Genomic DNA, 26,559 nt, shown 5'->3' with positions numbered 1-26,559 from the left:
CCGTCATCAGAATTGGTAGCCGCTGGGGACAACACGATGCATGGGCCGTTACTGAACCAAGCAAGGTATCAACATCCGTTGGCAGTGCTGATGAAAGTGTTAGACAGATGTCCAACACACATTCTTCTCCACATAGCAGGCATTGTAGAACAGGTAAGATGCAATCTTGTCAGATTGATTGGAATGATAGGAACCACGTGGTATTCAGGTCTTTTAACCGAGCCATGCCCAGGATCTGTATTATGCGCTCACGACACTTCATTGCCAGGAGAGTGTTCTCTATGGTAATTTGGGTGTTGCTGCTGACCGGACTTGCCATATCGGAGCAGAAGGAACAAGAATAGTATTCCTGCTACGAGGACTGCTTCATAAGGTGCTAAAAGTCCTGAAAAAACGGTCTTAAATACATGTACAATACCACTGGTATCAGACATGTTTAAGATAAGACCTAACATTTCTACGAAATGTACGGGGCAGTTTGTGGATAAAAGGGCATGTATCTCATGTGTCTCCCCCCGTTGGGTACTCGCCTGTGTGGCTGGAACTAGAGAAGGCTCTCCTGGGAGATATCCATCCAATCGCAGTTCTGACCATAAGAGTGAATCTAATCCCTTGCTCGAAATCCATTTTAATAATACCAAGTTGGCTCTATTTAAAATTGACAAATTGCTTGATGTTTCAATACGTCGGTCTAGATGGGAATCTATCTGGAAGAACCGTAATATCACATATAAAGGCGTACCACTTTACAACCCCGCTTGGATCGAGAGCGGTATCCTCTTCTCACACCAACTCTATGAAGGGGCTTACCCTTTTCCTTTCACAGATATTCAAGCAAAATGTGGGATCAATACCTCCGATTTCTATACCTTCCTGAACATAAAATCAGCCCTTACAAAGGCAGGTCTCTCCCCCTCTCTACCCCTCTCTCCCTTCTCTCCCTTCGTATTCCTCCAGAATAAATAGACTAGGTCACCAGGTCTCAAGGTTATATAAAATGCTAAGCCCACAGTCCTCTGGGCTAACTGTACGCATCACACAGTATTGGTCCTCTCTCGCCTCCTTTACAATCTCTGAATCTGACTGGTCCATGGCATGGAAATCTTGCACGAGACATAAAATAAGCCCCACTTTATCACAAACCAAATTCTGACTCATGCACAAAGTCTTTTGGACTCCTGCACGTCTCTATGCCCACAAAATCACCCCCAATGCTTTTTGCTGGAACTGCAAATGTGCAAAAGGGGATTTAGACCATCTCATCCTCCAATGCGATTGTGTCTTCACCTACTGGAGCAGAATATTTGACTTCATAAGCAAGTCATTCGCCGTTTTGCCTCCCAAGGAACTCCCCTTTCTAGTCTTCGGTTTTGCTAAGGCTGAACAGCTTAGTGACCCTGATAGGGCCATATTGGACCTCCTACTCATGGCGGCAGTCAAAGTTGTCCTTAACAACTGGAAGGATACAAAGAAAGCTAGCTTCGCGTGCTGGTTGAACTGGGTGATCAACCTTCGTGGAGCTGATAATGTTACTCTCCAGCACTCATCCTGGCGCCCCGCACGAAGGAACATGTGGAATTCACTTGACAACTATTTCAGCGTTCACAACCCCACGCGAATAACTCGGGGTATCGCTACCCCTTGGCACAACTCCTCTCTCCTTCTTCTCTTTGTCTATCACTCCCCTTCTGTTACTTCTCTTCTCTTTTTTCCTCGGCCTTCCTCATCTTAAGGCCTAGTGATAATAGATGTGGTACTGGGTATTGATCTGGCTCACCTGAATGTGACTTTGAACATCAGAGTTGTCCCTGCTGTAACCATCATTGTTTTTCATGCTTATTGCATATACCAATTGCCTATTTTCCAGATGTGTGTATATCCTTATGCCGAGTGCTCACATGTTGTATTCTTGATTATATCTGAATTGTCCAATAAAAACTTTTGAATTAAAAAAAGGGCATGTATCTCTGCAGAGGACCTTGCAACCTGTAGTTCATACGTCTCTTTGGACGGGGTCAGTGGCAGTTTTTTGTAAAAGAATGGCTTTCATTCTGCTTAAAGTATCAATTCGAATAGAAGAGATGTTCAGTGAAGGCCATAACGGCGACTCCCCGTCTATCTTCGCTTTAGGAAACAATACTTGCGTACAACAAGTGACCCTGGCTGACACAGTTACGAGATAGGCTATTCCTGGCATTATTCCACAACAGCTGTGATCATTCAACACTAAGCCATCTCCCGTTAGAAAGCTGCCTAAAAATTGGATCTATCACTGCTGCTGGAGAACCTTGCAGGTGGCAGGATACGTTGGTTGAAGAACCTTCACAGGCTCCATGTAAATTGATACCCAGGCATAAAAGTGTACCGCTTAGTGCGCTTTTACATTGTGTACAACTAAGAAATACTTATTTTCCTCCACTCCAACATTTGTGTGTGTATGGTAATTCCCAGGTTGACTTGATGTATTCCTATCCCCAACCTTTCATACACGGCAACTGGTATATGTTTCAAACAGTATTGAAAATTGTGACAGGCAGAGGGATTATCCCGTGCATTAGCCATTCTGTTACAGGGTTTTCTGAAACAGTTAATGGTAATCTTTCCAGTTTTTCAATGGTCAGCACAGTATAGTCTGCTCCGCTCTCTGCCAAAGTGATTTATTTATCTGTATGGTTAAATACAGAAAACAATGACGTGGTGTGGATTAGACGCCATGGCACATATCCAGAACAAACGTCCAGCCTAAAAGCATTATAGAACGTAATTGCGACTGTCCATGCTGTAGCATGAGCAAGTCCTGTTCCATTATGTCAATACCAAAGAATAAATTCTGGATGACAGGGTTGTTAACCCATTGTCAACTACAGAGAGTGCTTTCTCTAAATTAATACGATCAATTTCTCATATTCTTTCTGCAGTCTCTGTTTGTGTCGCATTCCAAGCTTCATTATAAATGGCATATATACCTGTGTATATGAAACTTTTATGATGTCGTTTTGCCGGACCTTGTAAGAAGTCCCTTAAATAAACGCCATCTTTAAGTAAAGATAAGTGTTGTTTAACCTCTTTAAGTGTAGATTTTTGTAGCCACTCAAGGCACGGTTTTCCTACACTGTATTTTGTTACTATCCCTGGATGTTGTCTCTGGACATATCTTGGATCTGGCCTAGTTACTGTAAACCCTTGTGTCTTGTTCAGGAATCTATCTTGACAGTTATTCGTGTCTGTGGGCCAGATTAACCATTTTTTCCAATCAGGATCAGTTCTGTTTTTTAGAAAAATTAATTTTACGTCGACCCCTCCCTCTGAAGTGTTTTTACTATCGGGTGTAGGTGTAGGTATGGACGGTTTGTTCAAATCTTTTATCTTGGCCAGGCCAAGGCAGGATGTCTGTTGAACAGTGTCGTTTAAAAACATTATTTGTTCAGGGATGATGCTGGCTCGAAATAAAGCTTTAATTCCCTGCACCTGCCAGTCTTTTGAGCCCCAGACAGTTTTTGTTTCACTCCAAAAGTCGAAAGCTAATGAGGACAGCTGGCCATAAAAGGCTGCTGAATAAATTTGCTTTGTATTGGTTAACATACTTTTCATTCCTGTCTTTACATTTTTAAAGTAAAACGTTTCCGGATTTGTGGTATTAAAACCTGGAAATTTATCATTGAATGTTTTTGAGCTACCTTTTGGTGGCGTTGGACAATGTTCCCATTGATTAAAAGTATAAATATTTCTAGGGTTTGCAGATTTGTGCAAGTAATGATGACCATAGTGATTATAACAATACATTTGTGCATAATCTGATGAACCTTCTAAGTGTTCATGTTTTGTGAATTTAGCAGACAGATCTAAATCTGACATCATATCATTAACAGTCTCAAAGTCCCAATCATCAGAAAACATGCTGGGTGAAACAAAGTCACTCAAGGAAACCTTAAATTGATGTGGAATCTTTAGTAGTTCTCCAGGGCCATAGATGTCATAATCAGTTCTGTCCCATGCTATACCCCCAGGTATAGGAATGGCTGTGATGTTTACTGATGTCAAGTCTCTTTGTTCACAATGAGATCATTTGTGTGGCTTTAGGAGCAAGTTGATGTTCTTACTTGCTGTGTCCATCTTACTATATCATCCATTTATCAGCATTCCCAAAGTTAATACCAGGATTAGCCAAAGTAGGAGAAAAAGTACGCCTAGTACAATCCAAAATTCAACCCATGGTGAAACCAGATACGTTTTTTCAAGTTGTTGAAAAAGTTCTGTTACTTGATCTTTAAAAGTTTTATTTGCTGGCGTTGTTTCAGGCTCACTGAGATCCTCAGAAAACGTATCAAAGTTAATGAAATAGCCAGAGGCAGTTCTGTCAATTGTTGGAATTGCATCGACATTGTCAGCAAGGAGGAACATGGCGGCGGCAGGCTAGCGGCTGCTGCGGAGCTCCCTCGTCCTGACACCAGCGCTCGTTGGAAAAACCTACCGACATAGTGATGATTCTTATCGGCTAGTTTTTGGCCGCTTCACGGTGAGAACAGATAGCGTTTCAGTTTTCGTTTTTCTTTCCACGTAAAACTGAGTTGTTCGTTTTGTTTTTCTTTCGGAGAAAAACGTCCAGGCACTAGGACCCTGGAATCCGGATTCACGGATGCAGCCCCAGCACTACGTCACACGCGACGCACAGCTGTGCACCGGATCGGAGCAAGGAGAACGAAGAACGGGGGAACAGAACTGCCTGAGAAGCACCGGGCGCAGCTACACTTATACGATTTCATTTACTGGCAGTCACAGAAACACGAGGTCGCTTCATAGCTGTGGCCATTGGCAGCGCTCCAGAGCAGCGCTTATCCTACGATCAAAGGGTCAAGTCTGCCAGGACTATTGTTCCTCCCCAAGTCCAAGAGAGCACAAGACTGCTGGTAAGGGCGTTCCAAGTGGGAGTGCCTGTATGGAGGCAGAGGTTGTCCATGAAGGCAAAAACAGACTTACGGACACCACAATAGTCAATCCTCCAGGGAATATAGAAAAAGGCTCAAAACAGTCAAAGGGGGTAGTGCCAGGTGGTGGTGGAATAGAGGACACCAGAAATAGAAACCGTTACCAGTTAAGTTCTAAACAGGACCTTAGGAGGCAGGGGCTTTGGGAATTAGAGGAAACCCAGGCGAGAGAGGGGCCAACCCCGGTATCCCCCTATAAAAACAAGAAGAAGGGGGGGTAAGAAAGGAGGGGCTGTTAAGTGTAATAAACAGTTATTAGCTCAGAAGGGTACCCCCTCACTTAAAAGCTTCTTTAAGATAATGGAGCAGGCAGTCAATTCCGGAAAATCAGTTGCGGGAGAAACAAAAATCCAAGATACTAATGTAGAATCTCCTGTTCCAAATGGGGTGGTGGAGATAGGTGGGAGGGTTAACGAACTAGACACGGAGTCCCCCCTCCCTGTTATTTTGACAACCTTACCCTTGGCAAACAGGCATGCAGCACTGGGGTCAATTGTACATATGGAAAGATCTGATGATGCATTATCTGTTTCTCCAGAGTCTGAAACGGGGTCGAACATTAATTGCTTAAGTAGACATGGGTCACCCCCTCTTAACACAAATCCAGATCCGATAACTTCAATTACTGTCCCGTCTTCGGTTCGGTCTGTGGCCCAAACCATACCTGACGATGAGGGAACTTCCACTTCCACTTCTCCAGCTCCCCATGCAGTCCAACCCACTACCCCTTCTTTTCACGGTTCAAATACCATCCTACATGCTCCAACTTCCAATGCATCAAATACCAGAGGTAGGCTTAATGAAGCCTTCAGCGGAGAAGAGAGCGACAGAATTGGCTGTCTATTTCAGTCTCTTAGGGATGACCTGATGGACAAATTTGCAACTTCGGAGAGTAATCAGAAAGGGCTGTATGACAGATTTGATAACCTGGAGGCAAGTATGGAGGGCCTAACGGCTCGTACTAGCATGTTAGAAACAAAAGTCACATCACTTGCGGAAATCTCAAAAGATAACTCTAAAGACATTAAGACCTTAAAGGAGCAAAACCGTAAACTAACAATGGATATGGAAAGACTAGAAAAGCAAAGCCGTCGGAACAACTTGAGAATCCTCAAAATTCCAGAAGGGTCGGAGGTGGAAGACATAAAAAGATTCGTATGCAGGTTATTGAGGGAAGACATACTAAAGGACCGGCCAGATATAGACTTAGAAGCTGAGATCCAGCGTGTACACAGAGACCCCTTTCGATTGCACACAGACCGTAAAGCTCCCCGAAAAATCCTGGTATATTTCCAGACATATACTGTAAAAGAACTAATCCTTAGTAGGAGCCTTGCAAGATCCTCTCTTCATTATCAGGCTAATCCCTATCAGATTAGATCAGATATTGGGGGAAAAACGGCTCAGAGACAGTGGGAGTTGGGTTCCAGGATGCCTGAACTTCGGTCACTGGGGGCACAAGTCCAAATGAAATTCCCGGCCTTACTGAAGATTATGTGGAACAATAAGATGCATAATTGTAATTATCCCGAAGAAGTAGATGAACTATTAGATACAATGAGAAAATAGTATATAGTATACTACATCAATTCACCAATTTCGAAATATAACATGAAATAATATGTAAATAGTAATGTAGGGAGAAAGTAGATATTTTATTTTGTTGGGAAACAAAAAGGATAAGAAGGGGCAAAAAAAAAAAAAAAAAAAGGGGAAAAGAGGGGAAAAAAACCACAGCATACGGGTTGTTGAGGGACACAAAAGCCACAATAGTTACCGGCTATAAAGGTTAACACACAGAGCACATAAAACACGGGTAGGACAAACTTCTTTTTAAGTTAGATGTGGTGTCACGGCGGGGAAGGGCTCTTTAAGGTGTAGACACGCCTAAAGAGAGCAAGGAGGGAGGGTTCCTCGGTGGGAGGGGTGGTTGGGGTTACTGGGGGGGAAGGGGTAAAAAATTTAAAAATGTCCTCATATGTCAGAAGTTCTTATTTTGATGGGCTGAAAAATGAAGGCAGATCGCAACGAGCTATTACTACTAGCTTCCGCTATGGCAGAGAGCACTAAGATATTATCCTGGAACCTAAATGGAATAGGGGATCGAAAGAAACAGCAAAGAGTTTGAGAGTTCCTTAAAAACTCGGAAGCACATATTTGCCTTTTACAAGAGACCCATCTCGAGGCGGAAGCCTGCAGTAAACTTTTCTCTAGACTCAGATGGGTTCAGGAGATCTTGTCCTCCGGGCAGAAGGGCTCCACTAGAGGAGTAGCTATTATAGTGTGGGCAAATAAGGGTATTAAAGTACAAAACTGGGGAACAGATCAATCAGGGCGATGGTTAGCGGCGGTCCTCTCTATAGGTAGTCTTTTTTTCTATGTACTGCGTACTACGGCCCCAACGAAGATAATCCCAGGTTTCTTCAAAAAAATTGAAGAATATATGATTCAATACACAGCCCCAGTCATCTTAGGAGGCGACTTTAATCTTGTTTTAGATCCCTGTTTAGACCGTACCTCCAAGGCTAAATATAACTCCCCTAATAAATCTTTGCTAGCCCTGAAAAATATTATAAAAATTTTTCATCTTAGAGAGGTCTGGAGAATCAAGCAGGGAAATCTTAGGGAATATTCTTTTTACAGCAAGAAATATAAACAATATTCTAGAATCGACTTTTTCTTAATAGATCAAGTTTTTTTGTCAGATATCATATCAATATCTCATACTCCTGTAGGCTTTTCCGACCACTCGGTAGTGGAATTGATAATTGATTTGAAGGTTAAGTCTCCAATATATAGATGGACTTTAGATAGAACGATTCTCCTAGACGACGAAATTAAAAGTAAAATCAAGGGGAATTTGTTAGAGTTTTTTCTATTTAATGCACATACAGCTCCTGAATCTATTGTCTGGATTCTTCTAAGGCCTATTTGAGAGGTATTCTGGGATCGCATATGCCCTTAAAAAGAAAGCTTATGCAAGTAAGAGACAGATCTGATCTCGAAAAGATTAAAACCACAGAAAAACAACTACAGTTAGCGGTATTAGAAGACAGGAGTAGGATTCCGTCATTGGAGAAAGAGCTGACCGAATTACAAACTAGCTTTAAAGCACGTGCCGATAAAAAAATCAAGGACAGGTGGGAAGTGAGTAAACTTCGAAACTTTGAGTATGGGGAGAAGTGTGGCTCTCTTCTCGCCTGGAAAGCTAGAACGGAACGATCTAGAAACAATATAAGTACATTAACACAGAGGGGCTCAGGCTTGACCATAACTGAAGATGCTGAAATCAGGATAGAGGCTAGAGGGTTTATTGAAGAACTTTATCGGGAACAAAATAGTCTGGGGGAAGAAGATCTAGAACATTGGTGGGCCATGAGAGAGCTACCCCAATTGAGCGAGCCTGATAAAGAATATTTAGCTGCATAGATCACAGAGGGGGAAGTTCGAGCCCAACTAAAAAATATGGCTAGGAACAAGGCTCCGGGCCCAGACGGACTGCCAACTGAATTATATAAGGATAATGTGGAAGAAATAATTGCTCCATTATTGTCATTATTTAATAACATTTTCATAGAAGGAGAGGATACCCCAGTTTCGTGGTCTGAGGCCACTATTACCTTGATAGCAAAGCCAAATAAAAACCCCAATTTCATAGAATCATACAGGCCCATCTCACTCCTCAACTCGGATTCTAAAATCTACTTAGGTATCCTTACGTCCAGATTGGCGAAGATAATCAAGTCCATCATTCACCCCGATCAACGCAGGTTTATACCTGGGCGCCAATTAAATGAACTCACTTTTCAAGTGGTAGGAGCAATAGATATGGCAGTGCAGCAAGGACTACCGCTGACCATAGTGGCGATTGATGCTGCAAAAGCATTTGATCAAGTCAACTGGCTTTTTTTATGGAAAACTATGGTAAACTTCGGATTTCCAGACACTTTCATTAGTGGGATTAAGACACTGTATAGGGGCCCTTGAGCCAGGATATTAATTAATGGTGGTCTGACTGAATGGCTGGATATCTCGAGGGGAACGAGGCAAGGATGTCCCTTGTCCCCTCTTCTTTTTGATATTTATATTGAGCCGTTCGTTTGCTCCTTGAGATCTGACCCAGTGATTCTTCCCTTTAAAATTGGAGACTTGACCCTTAAGACAGCACTTTATGCTGATGATTTGCTTTTATACACATCAAATCCCGAGCAGGCCATTCCCAGACTATTCGAATTGGCTGAAGATTTTGGCATGGTCTCGGGATACAGTATTAATAGAGAAAAAACTGATATTATGAGCTGGAATAATTTGTATCCGGTACCAGAAGCCAAATTAAAAATTAGATACCTGGGTATTCAGCTTAATCATAATTTGGGTGATATTACTAAATGTAGTTGGCAGACGGCAGTAAAAGAAATTAGGATGCTCTTGGCTAGATGGAATAACTTACCTCTGAACATCTACGGAAGAGTGAATCTAGTCGAGATGATAATACTGCCGAAGGTCACTTTTCTTTTTAATTCTATCCCTTTGTTCTTTAACAAAAAAGATATTTCTAATCTTCAAGGAAGGATTGGTTTGTTTATCTGGGCAACTAAATCCCCCAGAATTGCCTGGCGGAAATTAAGAAGGGGATTAAAATTGGGTGGACTGGCCTTGCCAGATTTACTTTTTTACTGTTACGCATTCCAATTTAAGAACTTTAGGCTTCTGACAAATAAACTAGACTCCTCCTCACATGGGAGACTTTTTCACGCCATGCTATCAGACCTGCCACAAGGGCGGGAGTTTTTCCTATATAAATTCGGCGACCAGAAGTTCTTTAAAAAGGTTCGACTGAAGCTTCTTGGGACAGCACTCACTATTTGGAGGGCAATACGCAGAATCCTAAACATACCCTACTATCACTCCCAAGCTCCCATTTGGGACTCTCCAGGTACACCAGAATGCTTATTAGATTGATTGGCCATTCCCCTGAGAGCAGCAGGATTAACCAGGTGGGGAGATCTATCAAATGATTCTAATCTAATAGGCTGGGAATCTATTCTAAACCTAACTGGGGGTTCGATTACTAGGTTTAAGTTTTACCAACTATCCTCCTGGTGGGGCAGTCAAAATTGGGTTAATGAGGATGAAATTCCGTTCCTGGGATTTATTAGTAGGGCGACTGGGAAGAAAGGGGAGGTTTCACTCTGGTACAACGCACTGGTGGGGGCAAAAGACAAACTAGGAGCGGATATTACCAAGCTTTGGGCTAATGCCGTTATCCAAGATCCTGAAGAGTTGCTGAAGACTTGGATAGATTCATTCACAATCTCCCAAAAGATCATAAAACCATCCAACCTCAGGAGGAATCATCTGTTTACAACCTATAGGGCCTATTGGACTCCTGCTAAATTATCGAGGATTTCAGCAGAAGAATATGTCTGTCCTAGATGTAGGCTACCGGATGCGGATGACAGACATATGTTTGTAGATTGCCACGAAATCATTAACTATTGGGATCAGGTGATTGGATTTTTAGAAGAGGTCCTATTAAAACCAGTTGTAAATTCCTCCAGACTAATACTTTTTGGTCTACCTACAGATTATGATATTACTAAATATTTCACAGTTTATTTTTTATGTTATTGTCATTGCTAGAAGGGAAATATGCAGGGAGTGGAAATCGGCAAGTCCTCCCCTATTTGCAAACTGTCTCAAGAACATTATGGTTGTCAGTCGTTTTGACCAATTGTGTGGAGGAGAAAGTGCTGCAAAAGTATGGTCTCAACTAATCGCATGGTCTGAGAGATAACGGACAAGGTATACAAAATGTCCAATGATTATGCCAGAGGTTTGTGGTCCGGTCCTCCCATAGGCTTCGCAACACCACGAAAGGGAGTGGGACTAGGAAACGACCTACCTCTGGGCGATCTTCGTCGGCTATACACGGCAGCCAGGGCGGGAACAGTTAACCCGTGGTTAAGGCCAGGAGATAAGCCCATCTAGAGTTGACATTTTCTGGTGGCATTTATGAGGAAAAAAAAGAAAAAAAAATTGTTGGAATTGCATCAGGATTATTTGAAATCACTGGGGCTACCGGATCCTTTGTCATATTAGTATAGTCAGATGCTACATCATTGTAGACAGGAGTGCCTTGACAAACTGTTATTTGGGTCTCAAGAGGCACAAGTCCCATTGCTTTATTGCTTAGTCCTTCTTTTCTTACTGCAGATTCCTTAAAGGTGACGAGTCTTTCTGTTTGAACCTTTTGGATAGTAGCAAGATTTGGTCTTCTGCTACATCTTTGGAGTCCACTGGGACTACTACATGATGTGGTTTGACCAGGTCGAGGGATACAAACCTGTTCTCCTTTCTTCCAGCAAGGGGCGGCAGTAACACTGTTCTTGATCCGTGGATTGCTAGCACAGGTACTGGTTTTCTGTAAGAAGGCCCAAATTCCTGCGATCTTTTCTCCGACTATATCCCCAATCTTTGGAATCCAGACCGGCCTTGCTGGGGTTGGCCTAACGGGTAAGGCGCACGACCTCGGACCTGGGGATCTGGGTTCGAGTCTCAGTAACGACGCCAATAACCCCCTGTGATTCTGGGCAAATCACTTAATCTCCCCGTGCCTAAAAAAAAAAAAAAAAAAATGAAAGTGTGTTTTCATGTAACGTAACTGGTTCTATGTAAAGCGCTCTGATAACTGATTCGGTTCGGTTCTAGTTCGCGCTATATAAAACTCCAAAAAAAAAAAAAAAGGGTGGTTCTCCTTCAGTGGTCGTTGGCTTCTGTATTGTGTTGCTTTGACTTCTTCTTGTTTCATTTAAGTCCTGCAAAACAGCCAAACGGTCTTTGATATCAAAGGGTTTTTGTTCTACCACTGAAGTGTGACAATCGAGGTCCTGGACAAGCATTCTAGTACCAAAAAGGATTTCATATGGAGTGATTCCTCCCAGAGAATTTCTTGGCAGATTATTTAAACTACTTTGGACACTTATTAGATGTTTGACCCACCCGTCATTCAAGCCTAATACCCTTGCTGTTATAGATTGCTTTATGTCCCGGTTTTTTCTTTCCACTACAGAATTTCCCTCAGGATGGAATGGACTCTAATACCGTAATGCAACGCCCAGATTGGCCATGGCCTCCTTGTAAGCTTTGGAGCTAAACGCAGTACCCTGGTCAGAATGTAGGATGCCGACTGCGTATGTGCCGATAAAGACTCGCACATCTTTTATAACAGTTCGGGCGTCAGCCGAGCGCGGAGGCCACATCCAAATTAATCTTGAACAAGAATCTACTGCGACCATGATATATTTGTAGTTACCATACCTCTGTAAGGGACCGCAGTGATCCAGGTAAACACAAGCTAATGGTTTATCTGATACTAAAAGGGGCGTCTGCGCTGGGCGTTTCACTGTTGAAACCTTCATTTTCTGGCATATTTCACATTCCAAAACATAGTTTCTGGTCTGTTTCCTCATGCGCGGCCACCAGTATCTTTGCTTTAATAATGACACTGTAGCGGAAACACCTGCGTGTGCAGAGGCAAGCCCTTCATGTGCTGCTAAAATTAGTCCTAATCTATGTTCCATGTTTGGAATTACTCTATCCCCCACTCCAGGGATTCGAGCAAAAGGAACATTATTTACATCAGTTATATATGAGTACTTGAGTGGGTAGTCTTTTGGTAACGTTTTACCGCTGTCTTTGTTGGAAGCGGCGACAGCCTGCATTATTTTGCTGTCTATTTAACGAGTGATTGCAGCTACGGAAGCCGTTTGCACAGCTGCCTTCGCGGCTTTATCACCCAATGAATTCCTGCAACGTGAACGCCATCAAGCTGGTGACTCAGTGTATGGATCACGTGAGTCCTTTGTAGTTCTTTCTGTAATTGAACTACTTGTTCCCAAAGCAACTTATGCTTGATTGTGCCACCTTTTGCATCTTTGAAACCGTTTTGAACCCAGTTCTGCAAGTATTCATTGTAAGATTAAACGCAGTAATACGAATCGCACTGTAGTTCAGCTCGCTGATCTGTACAGTCTCCGAGAGATTGTGTTTTTGAGACCATAGGTCGGAATTTACCATCGCGTCAACGACCTTTAACGATCTCGCACGCAGCACTATAAGCTTGTTTACCCCCAATTGCGGGTTGTGCTGATCCGTCTGTATAAATTATACATTCGTATTGTCCTCGAGGCAGAATCTCAGTGGGCAGAGGACATTCTTGTTCATATTGTAGAAATTCTTGTGTTTTCAAGTAGGGGGCAAAAACGTATTCAACGTCTGTTGCAGCAAGAGAGTTAACCCATTGTATCCATCTCGGATGTAAAGCCTTTGCATTTGGAATGCTTGCCTTTGTCACTGCCTCCAAGGCAGGTACAGAAGTAACGACCATTATGCGTTTTCCCTGTGCGAGGGCTCTCTTTTGCTACTGCAGTTTGAACTGCTATCAGAGTTTTTCCTGTAGAAGTGAATTTCATTTCAGCTTGTGTGTACAAGTGTGATTTATAAGCTATTGGTACCTTTTCACCTTCATTAAAGGTAAAGTACGTAAATCTGCATCTTCCTGGGATTATTCTGATTACAAGGTTGCGTACGTTTACGCGTGTCTGTAAATGTGATGTTGCTAACACGTCTGTATGCGCTGAACGCAAAATTTCTGTGTGTTTTTGAGTCCAATTTGTGGTTTTAAAATCAGGTTTGATAAATTCGTAGAGAGGTTTTAGCCTTTCTGCGTAGTTTAGAATGTATGTTCTTCCGAAATTCAGGAAACCTAGAATTGACTACGTTTTTCAGTGTTTTTGGAGGTTGGAGCAGCGCTCACTTTTCTAAAAAGTTGGCTGCCAGGCTTTTGCCTTCACTTGATAACTCGTATCCTAAAAAAAGGACGTTGAGGTGGGCAATTCTCGATTTCTTAAAGTTAAATTTGTACCCTTCAGAGGCGAATCCAAGTATAATAGTATTCACTCTGTTCAAGTGCCTGTCCAAATCATCATCTGTTAGAAAGGTGTCATCGACATAGTATAACGCCTCATCATCATACATTTGTAGTAACTCTGTTACTCTGGCTGAAAATAACCCCGGACTATTCATGAATCCCTGGGGGAGACGACAGAAGTGAATCTGTGTCCCTATAATTGAGAAAGCGGTCAAGTTCCTGCTTTCAGGTGCAATGTTTTGACAGAAGAAACCAATAGAAATATGTAGTGTGGCTTTATATTTTTTACGCACAATGTTATTCATCAGTGCTGCACTGTGTGCATTTTGTACTGCAAAGGTTTTGCAACAAGAGTTTAAATGTCTGTAGTACAAAACTAGACTATATGTATTGTCTGGTTTGGAGACAGGAAACAAAGTATTGTTGATGGACGAGGTGCATGTTTCAATCACCGCTTGGTATTCAAGTTGATCTAAAATCTCCTTGACCTGTTTTTTAGCTTCTTGCTTAACTGGATACTGCCTCTGTGCAGTTGGTTGAGTTTTTAACTGGATTTTGTGGTGAGGGGAATCCTCATCCCATCCTACATGATTTTTATAGAGTGCTGGAGCCTGGGCTACAGCCCATTTTCTGGCATAGGTATATTTTAAATGAATCCGAATGTGATTAGAGAAGGCTGACATAATGATGTCTTCGCCATGTGAGCACTCCCTGACAAATTTTGGTGCCCAGTCTTTTTCAGCTAGAAGAATGGCATAACCCTTAGAGAGCTTCTCCCAAAAGAGTGCTATTATTTTTCTAGTTATGTCCCCCTCCATCCGGAGCGTTACTTCATATAACTTATGAGATACACTAACCCTGGTATCAGCTGTTTCAACTTGAATGTACTCTTTCAAGTCCACTGTCTCCAGATGATCCTTCAAGATCTTGCGAGCTATGGTGACTTCTGCTGCGCTGTCCAGCATTGTCTGGGCCCACTCCCCGTTCTTGAGTTGTGTCCTCAAGATCCTCGGCATGTCTGATTTTTAGACCTGCTACCTTCTTTTTGGTGAATTGGGTTTTCTTATTTTTTGGAACGTGTTGATCGTCTTTGGACTTCACACGTTCTTCTTTGTGTTCTGATCGTCCTCTTCTTTCCGATTTCTGTGAGGAAGTCTGGGTACGAGAGGAACGTGTATCAGTATCTTGATATCTATCAGGTTTTCTCAAATTATCCCTGTTCCTGAGGTTATACCTCTTTTCAGAGGGCTGCTTTTGAGGAGACCTTCCTCGGGACTGAGAACGCTTCTCATTAGAAGTTTGTTTAGTATTTTCCCACTTCTTTTTAGGAGTAGTGAGAGTGTTTTTAATAAAGACCTTTTCAGGACTTTCTGTTAGTTGGGGTTTAAATGGTTTCCCACCCAAACTATCTCTTCCTAGTTCTTCGTATGATTTTTCAATTATTCTGTCCAGTTCACATGGTTGCTCAGTTATATCAATTTCTCGTACTTTTTTGGCTTATCGCCACGGATGCTGCTTCACCTTTAATGTTTGCTAATATTATAGCTGAGACCTATTTGAAATCTTTCAGTAATTTCATACCCAGATTTAAAGCAGGCTCTGCTCCGTATTCATTTTGAATCGGTTTCAGGACATCTGGTATCACCGCCATATACGGAACACAGTGTGTTTTTGAGTAGATTGCAGCAAAGACTGTACCCCAAGTGTTGCAGTCCTTCAGGTGTGATGCGATCCCCAATGGTAAACAGATTGTTATAATTGTGTGTTTCTCATGAGGTGTACTGTCAGGAAATACTACCTTGATTTGAGTAATTTTTTGAGCTATCCAAAATGGAATTTGTTCCCTTTTTGTGGGTAATTTACCAATGACTGATTGTATAGTCTGTGGTGTAATTTTATTTGTGTTCCCCTGGTGAGGGGTCTGTTGTGGAATCTTTATAGGAGGTTGGACTGTTAGAGTCCGCATGACATATTGAACCAATTGTCTATGTATTTTTATTAGTTGTTTTAGTTGAACTAATAGTTCTTGACCTGACATTTCTTCAATGTCAGGATGTGGTGTATAGCTGGCTGGTACCGGCCATGTTGCTCCTGGTCTACCTAGTGGACCGAACCTGGTAATGTGATTTTGATGTTGTAGGGCGACTTTAAACCAGAGCTGATGCTCTTGGTAAGTTAGTGGAATTTCAAAGTCCTCGAAAGGAACGTATTCCGTTGAATTATCCTCTACTTTGTAGAACTGAAACACATGTGATACTGCATTTGCTTCAGGGAAGATTATCCATGAATAGAATACCTTTTCTGCCGATATTCGTGTGCCTCTATGACAAAAATTACCCTACCACCTCTAGGTGATAGGCCATTTGTTATAAGCTTTATAGCGATTGTTTTCCTTAAGTTTTCCAAGATTATAGCATCCGGGTCGGTTTCTTGGAAACCTGTAATGTTTAAACCTGGTTTGCAGAGGAAGTTTCAAGGAGAATAAGGTGCACAATATTTTGGAACACTGAATCAACGTTGAATCAAAACAAAAACGAATACATAGGATTTTCGTCCTACTCAGTAATGGCGGATATTTTATCCCTTTACCCACTCCAGACGTCTACTGGAGTATTTTACGGGAAAAAGGAGTCTCTGAGAAAAGCACGACTGAGTTACTCTAGTATCTAGCGTTAAAATAGTGCCTTACCAAACATTGGGCACCATGTAGTGTAGTTCCTATATTCCCAATAGGCTCTGCGCATTGGAATAATATATCCTATAGATTTGACGTAGGGCTTAGGTCTCTATTGAATATATTAGACTTCATTGTGAGTGCCAGCTAGCTCAGAGGTCACTAGAAACATTCTCGAATAAACAAGAAGGGATTAGTTTCTGACAACCGCATAAACATGACAACTTTGTTTCCCCAAGAATAAAACTAATCTTCAGAGTCATGGAAACAATAGATAGATATTTTACTCAGTCAATCGTGCATGCTTCGTTTCATCAGAGGTGCAGAGAAATAGAGAGACGGGAGTTTTCAATACAAAAGGTTTTATTGAACAGTCTTCTTTCTCAAGCAAGTAAAGTGAACTGCTACAATCGTAATACTGATTGCAAAGTATAATGCGTACAGTAAGAAGAGTATTATAAAATAATACTGTAAAAGCATTGTATGGTTCCTAGACCATAGATAAATACATACCTAAAAATAACAGGCTGAAAGTACTCAACTGGTGCTTCTAAAATACACCTACTCCAATGTACCTAACGTAAGTCTAGTACGAGGGAAGAAGTAAGTGTGGTGTAGCATAGGTTTAGTTTTTCTTTGCCAAGAATCTAACCAAGATTTCTCATAGGGTCTAATCAGCTCCTTACCTTGGTTTTAGAATGAAGGAGGACTGGTATCCGTCTCGGGACTCGATTTCCCAACACCCCGCGAGGGGAGCTTGGAAACACTGGAGCTGGATTCTCAGCGAGAGAAAGGCAGCCTCTCTGTCAGTGCGTCAGCTGGAGGGTCGGCTTCCTTCGGGACTTGCTGTAGTGAGCGGTGTCAGGCAAGTATATAGCCAAGCTGCTCCGAACCACTGTATCTTTGCTAGGGCAAGTGTAGGCATATTTATACCTTGAAGGTGCCTAGTTTGACGTAAAGCCGGACATAGTAACGTCATCAAAGAACCGCAAGGGAATGGTAGTTCTTTGAAAACTCCATGATTTCTAGGACAAATCAATATTCAAGCAAGGGGATGTCCCTGACTGCTGAAGCCGAGTTTTCCAAGAAATCATTGTGGCTTTTTGGAACTAGTGGAAGTAGCCCTGCCTGTATTTGGACTGGATGGGTTATGTCTAAACATGGGCATGATTTCTTGGTCTATATAAGGGCAATGTGAATTATACCTATATAAGGGCATGAATCTGTAAATTACGCTTGGATTCTAAAATGCTACACAACAAGGCCATATATCTGTTTGTTGTCACTAGACAAGTCTCGTTGGCTGTAGTTAGTTACCTCCTCGGTCCTCAGTGATCCGCTGATTTGTGCTACAGCCTGTAAGGCGTCTCGCTGCCCTCGGGATCAGTTCAGAGTGTGGGCCCATCGGTGGCGAGGGTGGTGTCCCCACTCTTACAGATCTACACTCTCTCTGCTGGCGGCGAAAAGGGCCTTTCAGCTTAGGTAGTGTGTTGTGGTTGCAGTTTTGTCTCGAGGTCCCGCATTGGTGAAGATATCCAAAAGTCTTCCGCCTCCTCCGATGTGTTAAGCAAGTGCGTTTTATCGCTGGCAATCACACGCAGTCGTGCAGGGAACAACAGAGAATATTTCAGGTTGTTTTGCCGCAGGCGCTTCTTCACTACCATGAATGAAAATCTCTGGCGCCGTACCTGGATGGTGTAGTCTGGAAAGAACATTACTTTGTGGTTGTCTATGTGGATATCCTGAAGCTTTCTGGTCTCCTGTAAAATGGTATCTCGATCTCGGTAGTTAAGTATCCAAAGAAGCAGGGGCTGCGGATTCGATCCCGTGGGGGGGGGGGGGGCCTCGCCAGGACCCTGTGGGCGCGCTCTATGACAAAGTGTGGGGAGAGGGACCCCTCCGGCAGCAGATTTCCAAGCCAGGTCTCCATATGCAGGGCAGGCTCTTTTCCTTCCCATTTTTCCGGTACACCCACTGTGCGGACATTGTTGCGTGGTGCCCTCCCCTTGGCATCCTCAGCTCTATACTCCAGGAACTTGACTCGGTTCAGCAAGTCTTGTTCATGTTTATCCGTCTGTGTCACCTGCAGTTTGATGTCAGCAAGCGTAGATTCCAAAGCAGTGGTACATTCCGCTAGTTTCTGGTGATCTGCCTATAGATGAGTACGGTCGAGTGCCACCATGTCTATTTTGGATTCCAGGGAGGTGGGGGTTTGATTGATGGTTTCCTCAAGGCGCTCCACTGCAGCGAGTAGCGTGTCTAGCTTGCTTGCGGTCTGGTCCTCCGACCCCTGTTTCACCATTATGTCCGATTTGGGCTTGGACGGCATTGGTATGGCCTGCGCTCCGCCCGTTCTGGTCCGTGCTCGGGTATTGCCCGACATCGGGTGCAGAGTCCGTTCGCCTTTTCCGCTCTCACGCTCAGGGAGAACCTAGCGCAGGCTAGCCAGGATTAGAGCGACACCATAGTCCCACTTCAGCAGCAACAGGCCGCAACCAGCAGGCACTTAACAGCTCTTGGGCAAGGTAGTGAGGTCTTGCTTACCACTCTCCTGAATCCTCCCCGCAGCTCAGTCGGCAACCGCAGCACTCAGCGGCCCAGGTCCTAGCCGGAACAGGTGTGGCAATGCACTTTCTAGCCGAAAATCAAGTTAGGCTAGTGTCAGTGGCACATTCAGCAGGTAGCAACAATGAACTCACTCATCAGGGGACTGCTCAGGTAGAGAGTGAGAGGTGTGTCAGGTGTGACTTGGCTGTACAGCAACGTATCTACTCCAGCCATGTGGCGGCCGCTAGGAGGATGGCAGGAAACTCGCTGTTGCTCCAGGTGATGATAGTCCGGGCCCCCAGATTGCATCGAGCTCCCGCACAACAACGACCCCGGAGGGGCATCAGCCTTGTGGTGTTCCTGCAGCCGCTGCTGCAGTACTCTCCCAACCCCGGGTAGTAGCGTGCGACTCCACACCTGTTCAGGTTTCTGTGTGTAGTAGAACAAGGGTACATCAATGCATCCAGGTAGCAATACCCCAGCAGGCTCACAGGGTGAAGAGGTCTCAGGTGGTGCCACTCAACCCCCACGGAGGCCCAAGCAGAATGTTCCACTCTGATGAGCTACAGATAGTGTTCAGTATGCTGTCACACTTGTCAGCTCCACCTGCCTCATCAACATATGGACACCTGCGAGGTTAATTGATGACCGATGGGGTTAACAGGCGATCCCCCAGGGGCGGGGGCCCTCGGCCCAGGTTCACTCCACGTGGAAATTACAACTGCGGCGGCTCAAGCAGTGCAGCCATATGTAGTAATACACTATCTTCCCTGCAGCGAGTATCAAGGTGGGGAGGTGGGGGCGGTGGATTGCTCCGTCACCGGCAGTGCAGCAGGGGTTCCAGCTCCACCTATCCCCTCACTGCCTCCTGCTGCCCTGAATGCACTCACCAAACGGCCACCGTGTCCAGTTCACCGGCGGGGGGCCCGCACGCCGCAACCACGCCGCATGGGCAGCGGCAGCACAAGCGGGCGAGTCAGTGCCCGGACACACCGTGCCTCTCAGATCACCTCACCAGTCGGCAGCCGTGCCGGGGGGGAACCACAGCCTGCAGTCGCACAGGCAGCACCATGAGGGCTCTGGCCATGGCCCGCCCCCATTAGCAATCGACCGCGCGGCAGAGGAACAAACGCTCACACACGACCATATATCGTGGGAAGAGAACTGCCTTCCGCAGTTCGGCCGTGAGGGTAACGGCCATACAGGCGATCCGGGCGTCTCTGCCGTGTACAGTCCGCCTCCCGCCACGCAGCGACCAGAAATCGGGGCAGAAAGTCTCAGGTAGGAGCGATCGGGCGGCTCAGCAAGGGCCTCAATGGGATCTCACCATAAATCTGCAGGCATACATTGAGGTTGAGACAGGATGCATAGCCAATGTTCATGACTGTGTTCTCGCCGGGGCTACGCCATATCTTGCGGCTTAGTGGGTGGAGCCAAACCACAGGCCCGCGTAGCTGGGGCTCACCCAGGCGGGATCGTATAGCAGTCAGTCTCCGCAGTCGGGCTCCACGCAGCGGGGCTCAGGCGTGTCAAAATTCACCTTGCTGCTCCAGAATAGCATCCTGCATATTTTCTGCTTAATTCCAGCCTCCATAAGCAGCTACACCTGGAGATAGCAGCCCATTTAGGGGAGCCTCCGGAAGAGCTCTACCCAAACACGTCTGCCTCAATTGCAGCCGTAGCCACGCCTGAAGGATATATGTATATATATATATATATATATATATATATATATATATATATATATATATATTCCTGATTTCCCAACTGTACTGTTATCTTAATCCCCAATGTGGATTTTGGTTTTTTTACATAGGCGATCATGAGTCAGCGCAATGACCAAGGGCAGACAGATCGATATATATAGATACAAATCTCCGAAAGAACCAAGCACAAACTCCACTTATATTTCTCTGCTTTTATTGTAGCAAATCTGCCATTATGCGTTTCGGCCAACCCTGGCCTTGCTCACATAAATGCAGGGTTAATGGAATTCTACATATATAGCAATTACATGGTACATAGCAATGAAAAACCAAAGGGGATGAAGGATGGAGTGTTGAACATTGCAAGCACTCACCCCCCGTCAACTGATCTGGGTTTAGTCCATCATCATTCTTTAGCTCACTCCGCCACCCCAGTTCAGACATGGCCATATGCAAATCAGTCTGACCCTGTGCCTCCAACCAGAACTGCCAAGCAATGTCTTTCCTGGACCGGAAACAAGCATCCTGGGACCGGTTTCTGGCTAATCAGCCGTCTTCAGCCAGGCTAGCTTGAATCCAGTTGCAAAGTGAGCAAGGGACCCACATCTGGGCATACCCTGCCAACTTAGGGCAAACAAAGCAAAACCAAAGGGGACGGAGTGTTAAACATTGCAAGTACTTACCCCCAGTCAACTGATCTGCGTTTAATCCACCATCATTCTTTAGCTCACTCCGCCACCTCAGTTCAGACATGGCCATATGCAAATCAGTCTGACCCGGTGCCTCATGGGAACAGTGCAGCCCAAACTGCCAATCCATGTCTTCCCTGGACCGGAAACAAGTATCCTGGGACCGGTTTCTGGCTGATCAGCCCCAAAATCGGTCCTAGGATGCTTGTTTCCAGTCCAGGGAGGACCTGGCTAGGCAGTTCGGGTGGGACTGTTCCTATGAAGCACAGGGTCAAGACTGATTTGCATATGGCTGGGTTCAAACTGGAATGGTATGGTGAGCAAAAAAAACGAGGGATTTAGGCCCAGATCTCTGTACTGGGGTGAATGTTTGACATTGTTCTGCATTCTGTCCATTCATTGTTGTTTTTACATATCCATGAAAGACAGCCTACACAACTCAATGTCTTAGCACATTTGTTTTTCTGCGTCATGCTTGTTTCAGGAACATAATTCAAATCCAAAATGTAGGAACACAAATTTACCAGTTATTTCATGTTATTAAAATTCAGGATGAAAATAATCATTGTTACCCATGTAAATCATGATTTAAAGACATTTTCAAAATTGCTGGATAAATCCTCTTAAGCGTGTAACGAAAGAAAAATTCAATTTGACAAGAAGGGATCACCTTGCAATCTCGACTGCATCAAAACCAATTATATTTGGTCTAGAATTTAGCATTTCACCGAATAAATTGAATACTAGGTGTTATTTTACAACTTCAATTGGAACAATTAAGCCCATAGTGGGCTAATTATACTAATTCATAGGGATGCGTTCCCCCATCCTGAATGCATGGTTGAGGGATGTGAGCGAGTGGTCCTTGGCTGAGGAGCTGCATATGAAGGCTAGTAGAAGTGATGAGAGGCTGGAGGAGGACCTCAGGTCTTGGAGGGAGTTATTGCATGTGTTCTTGAACCCTGTAGGGCATTCGAGGGATCAGCATGACTCAGACGCTAGTGAATGTACAACTGAGGAGGATGCCTGTTGAGGCTTTGATATTGTTATCTTAAGGTTAATGCTGCCTAATGTCGGGTAAAGTTGATAATTAATCATGTACTGATTTGTGATGTTGCGCAATGACGTAGATGTGCCCCGGCTGTATTTCCCCCCACTGTCAAATTCTGCCTCTATTGGTGGTGCTGTTTATGGAAAACTAAAATTAAAAGTCATAAAAAAAGAATTCTACTGATTCATACACATCAGGCCCATAATAGCATTGTACCGTAAATAATGTATACAACCTGTTTATTTAACCATTCCTGCACCAAATTATTAACCCAATTGGATAATCTAGACCTGTCCGAAACATGTACCATTCCTTTGATGAAACACACATTCAAAAATAGAAACTAAAAATTTCAAAACAATGGAAATACCAATACCAGTTACAACAACCTATTCAGCAATTCCACAATCTACATACACATCCACTCATTCACCAACAGTTCTATATAGTCACTCATACATGTACTCACTCATCATATGTACTCATACACCTATACATCCTGTTACACACCGATAATAATCCATAGAGTTACTCACACACATACTCACACATGCAAATACCCATTTACTTACATATACAGCTATACACACACCACTACACTTACTTCTACAGAAACGTACACATACTTACTCTCTTAAACAATCACTTATAGAAACACATACTTATTTATACCGGAACTCTTCCAAACTCTCACTCTCACATATACTCACTTATATACATCAATACTCACATATACTAGTTTAAAACATATATACTTACTAATAAAGACACTATTGAGACAGTCATTTAAACATTACTCGTTAATACATGTATTCACTAAGATACAATTAATAAGTCAGTTATACAATCAATTTTACAATAAAATCTATTTAGACACTTATTTACCCATTTATTCTTCCGTCGACCTTTATATATACATATCTAAAAAAATATTTTTTTCCATAAAGCCACACATTCACTGGATGATGTCATCAGTGATGTCACTGACCATGTCATGAGTGATGTAATATGTGACATCATCAGCAGTGCATTGCGGGCGCGCGAGTTATAGTTAGCTGAACTAACCATAACGGGGGAATTTCAATGGTTTTGTATGAGTGAAATGTCCAGCTAACTATAACATGGTGAAAGGTTTTTTTAAATGCTAATTCCTAACTATAACGTGGCTGAAACCTATGGTTTTTTCAGTGAATATATATATATACATACATATATATATCAGGAAAAACATATATATATATATATATATATATATATAAATATATATATATATATATATATATATATATATATATATATATATATATATATATATATATATTTACACACACTTCTCTCAACTTTGAGGGTTTTGATACATTGAAGGGTACAAGAAATTGAAGGGAAGCCTCTAAGGTACCCCTTGGAGGAAGCAGACAGCAGAATTACTTAAATAATAAATGAAGCTCTTCATGTTTCCGTACGGCCTGGTGATCAGCCACACTCTGAAGTGATTTTGTTGTGCATGACTATATATTTTTTACTCCACGGTTCTCAGTGCCACTGGGAAAAATATTTATTTCTTACATCTATAATGTACATAGGGAGAATAAGCACAGGGAAACATACTCCACATTGAGTCACACTCTACCACATTTCTGGCAACAGCAAGGCCTCTGTACGCAGACAATACCTTACTGAAAAAATAAGTTCTATCTATAACTTCCCTCAGAAACCATTGGAATCTAGGCAAACTAATAAAGCAACATCATGAGAGGTGACAAATCGGAGCTGCTCTTTTTTGGCTGTACCCCTGATCCCAGCTGGAAGGCCTGGTGGCCACAGGATATGTTTCCCCCGGACAATGTCTCCTTCAAGGCGAAAAACCTTGGAATTCTGATTGACTGTGACCTATCTTTCAGACCCCATATCATTGGGCTTTCAGGGAAATGCTTTGGCATTCTCAGGATGCTTAGGAAGTTTCTTCCTTTGTTGTCACTCCACCACAAAAAAAACATCGTGCAGGCCCTGATAGGGTCGCGTTTGGATTATGCGAACGCCCTCTACTTGGGTCTACCTAAATATCTTTTGACCCGCCTGCAGGTGGTGCAGAATTCGGCGGCTCGAGCCATCTTTGGGCTCCCGAGACGGGCCAGCGCCGCTGAGTTACTCAAAGCATTACATTGCCTGCCCATCCCCAAGAGAATCTTATTTAAAAGTCTGACCTTGGCCTTTAAAGCCCTTCACGGTGTAGGCCCCAAGTACATTGGGAAACGCCTATCTTTCTACCTGCCTAGCAGGGCTTTGCGGTCAGCTCCTTTGGCCAAAGTGGTTGTGCCTGCCATCAAGCGTTCCAGAATAGGAGGCCGGTCATTCCGTTATCTGGCTCCGCGGGGCTGGAACGAGCTACCTCTGTCTCTAAGAAAGGCTAACAGCCTTCTCGTTTTCAGGAAAGAACTGAAAACGTGGCTCTTTGCTTAATAGTAGCTTTGGTTCTCCTCAGTTTTTAGCTGCTGTGTTGTCACTCTGCACTTAGTTCTCTTCGCCAAAGCGCCGGGATGCTCTTGGGAATAGCCGTGCGCTATAGAAGAAAATAAATAACATAACATAACATTTACAGAAAGGATTTATAAGAGGCATTTAGATCAAGAGGGCAGCCCAGTGTGTTCAGGAATCCTGGTCAGAAAGCACAAAAATGTGTCACCATGAGTCATGGTAGGACTGTGGTAGACTTGGTTTTCCTAAAAAAGAGCCCATAGCGCTTTTCCTAAATAGGAGTTGGTATGCTTAAGGTGGCAATTTCCTTTCATTGTCTTCCATCTACAAAAAAGATATGGACCATTTTGGTAACAATACTGCCCTATAGAATTTTTGAAACACTTTGATGAATTCCTACTACAGAGATTTAGCTTGGATACCCTCTTGGGTGATTAGTGCTCTAAAGAAAACAATATGACATAATATTAAGAGTACCATTTAAAAGGGTTTAATAAAAAAAAATAGTCCAACCTATAGGTAGTCTTTTCTTAGATTTGGAGAAAACGTGTTCTCTCCATTAGAAAGTGTTCTGGGATACCCCACAAAGACAGAGCTATTCAGTGTTCAAGTATATTAATGAAAATCTCATAATTGAGAAAGCCTTCGACAGAGGATAGTCAATCATTCCCTGTGAACCAACAAGCAGAGAGAAAAACAAATAGAAGGTACCTTTCATGACTAAGACTACATTTGGTCTTTGATAAAAGGGTACATTGAGTTGCCAATAAACCCAGGAGTTTTGTACCCCAGGTGCTGTTATTCCTGGGCAAATAAAACTAGGCAGAAGACAGGAACTTTGCCTATAATAAGGCAGTCATAAAAAATGCTCATTAAATGTTTATAAAATAAGGATGTTTTCTTGATTATTACTTTAATGAAGGAACTTCATTAGAAAAACGCAGTGCTGTTGGGTAAGAATACTGAAAGCTACAATAGACATATAATGGTCTGCAACGACCAGTCAAACAAAACAGCAACTTACCTCTTCATCTGCAAGACCCTCTTCTTCCATAGCTAGCTCCAACTTCTTTTGTCTAAGTGCAAGAGATATAAAAGTAAAAATAATTTGCTTTCATGTTCATGATGACACTCTCTAGCATCAAAAGCAATCCTGTTTGTAAGCCACAAACTAGACATCTACTTGTATACCGACAAGTTACAATGGAAACTCAAGTCCAAAACACTGCTCTTAAACCAACAGCAAAACAGTCTACATCACAACATAAAAGAGTAAGGAACAAGATAAAAGAGACACCTGTCACAAAATCTTTCACCTTTTCAGGTCTTATTCAAATGCATTCCATATTTCATTGGTTTGTTTTGACTTTGAGCATGCAATTCCTCCATTCATAAATATCCTCCTCAATTGTTAGGTCTTAAAAAAAAAAAACCTTTAGCCACAAACCCACATCTTGTTTCTCACCCTAAACTCCAGTACCAGTTTTAATATATCTTTTA

The 26,559-nt window shown here is 43.1% G+C and overlaps 1 protein-coding gene across 2 annotated transcripts in view; it reads right to left on the bottom strand.

Annotated features, from left to right (window-relative positions):
* STK38L (serine/threonine kinase 38 like) overlaps window positions 1–26,559 on the bottom strand; it is a 456,714-nt gene that overhangs the window by 184,458 nt on the left and 245,697 nt on the right. For both annotated transcript variants that reach the window (XM_078674124.1, XM_078674123.1), the window contains exon 3: window positions 26,084–26,135. In XM_078674124.1, the coding sequence (XP_078530250.1) occupies window positions 26,084–26,135 (52 nt within the window). The remainder of the gene's footprint in view (window positions 1–26,083; window positions 26,136–26,559) is intronic.

This window comes from Lissotriton helveticus, chromosome 1_1, assembly GCF_964261635.1.
Source record: "Lissotriton helveticus chromosome 1_1, aLisHel1.1, whole genome shotgun sequence".
In the NCBI taxonomy this organism is placed as follows: domain Eukaryota; kingdom Metazoa; phylum Chordata; class Amphibia; order Caudata; family Salamandridae; genus Lissotriton; species Lissotriton helveticus.
The sequence above is the reverse complement of the archived record's forward strand: the minus strand, read 5'-3'. Positions and strand labels throughout refer to the sequence as shown.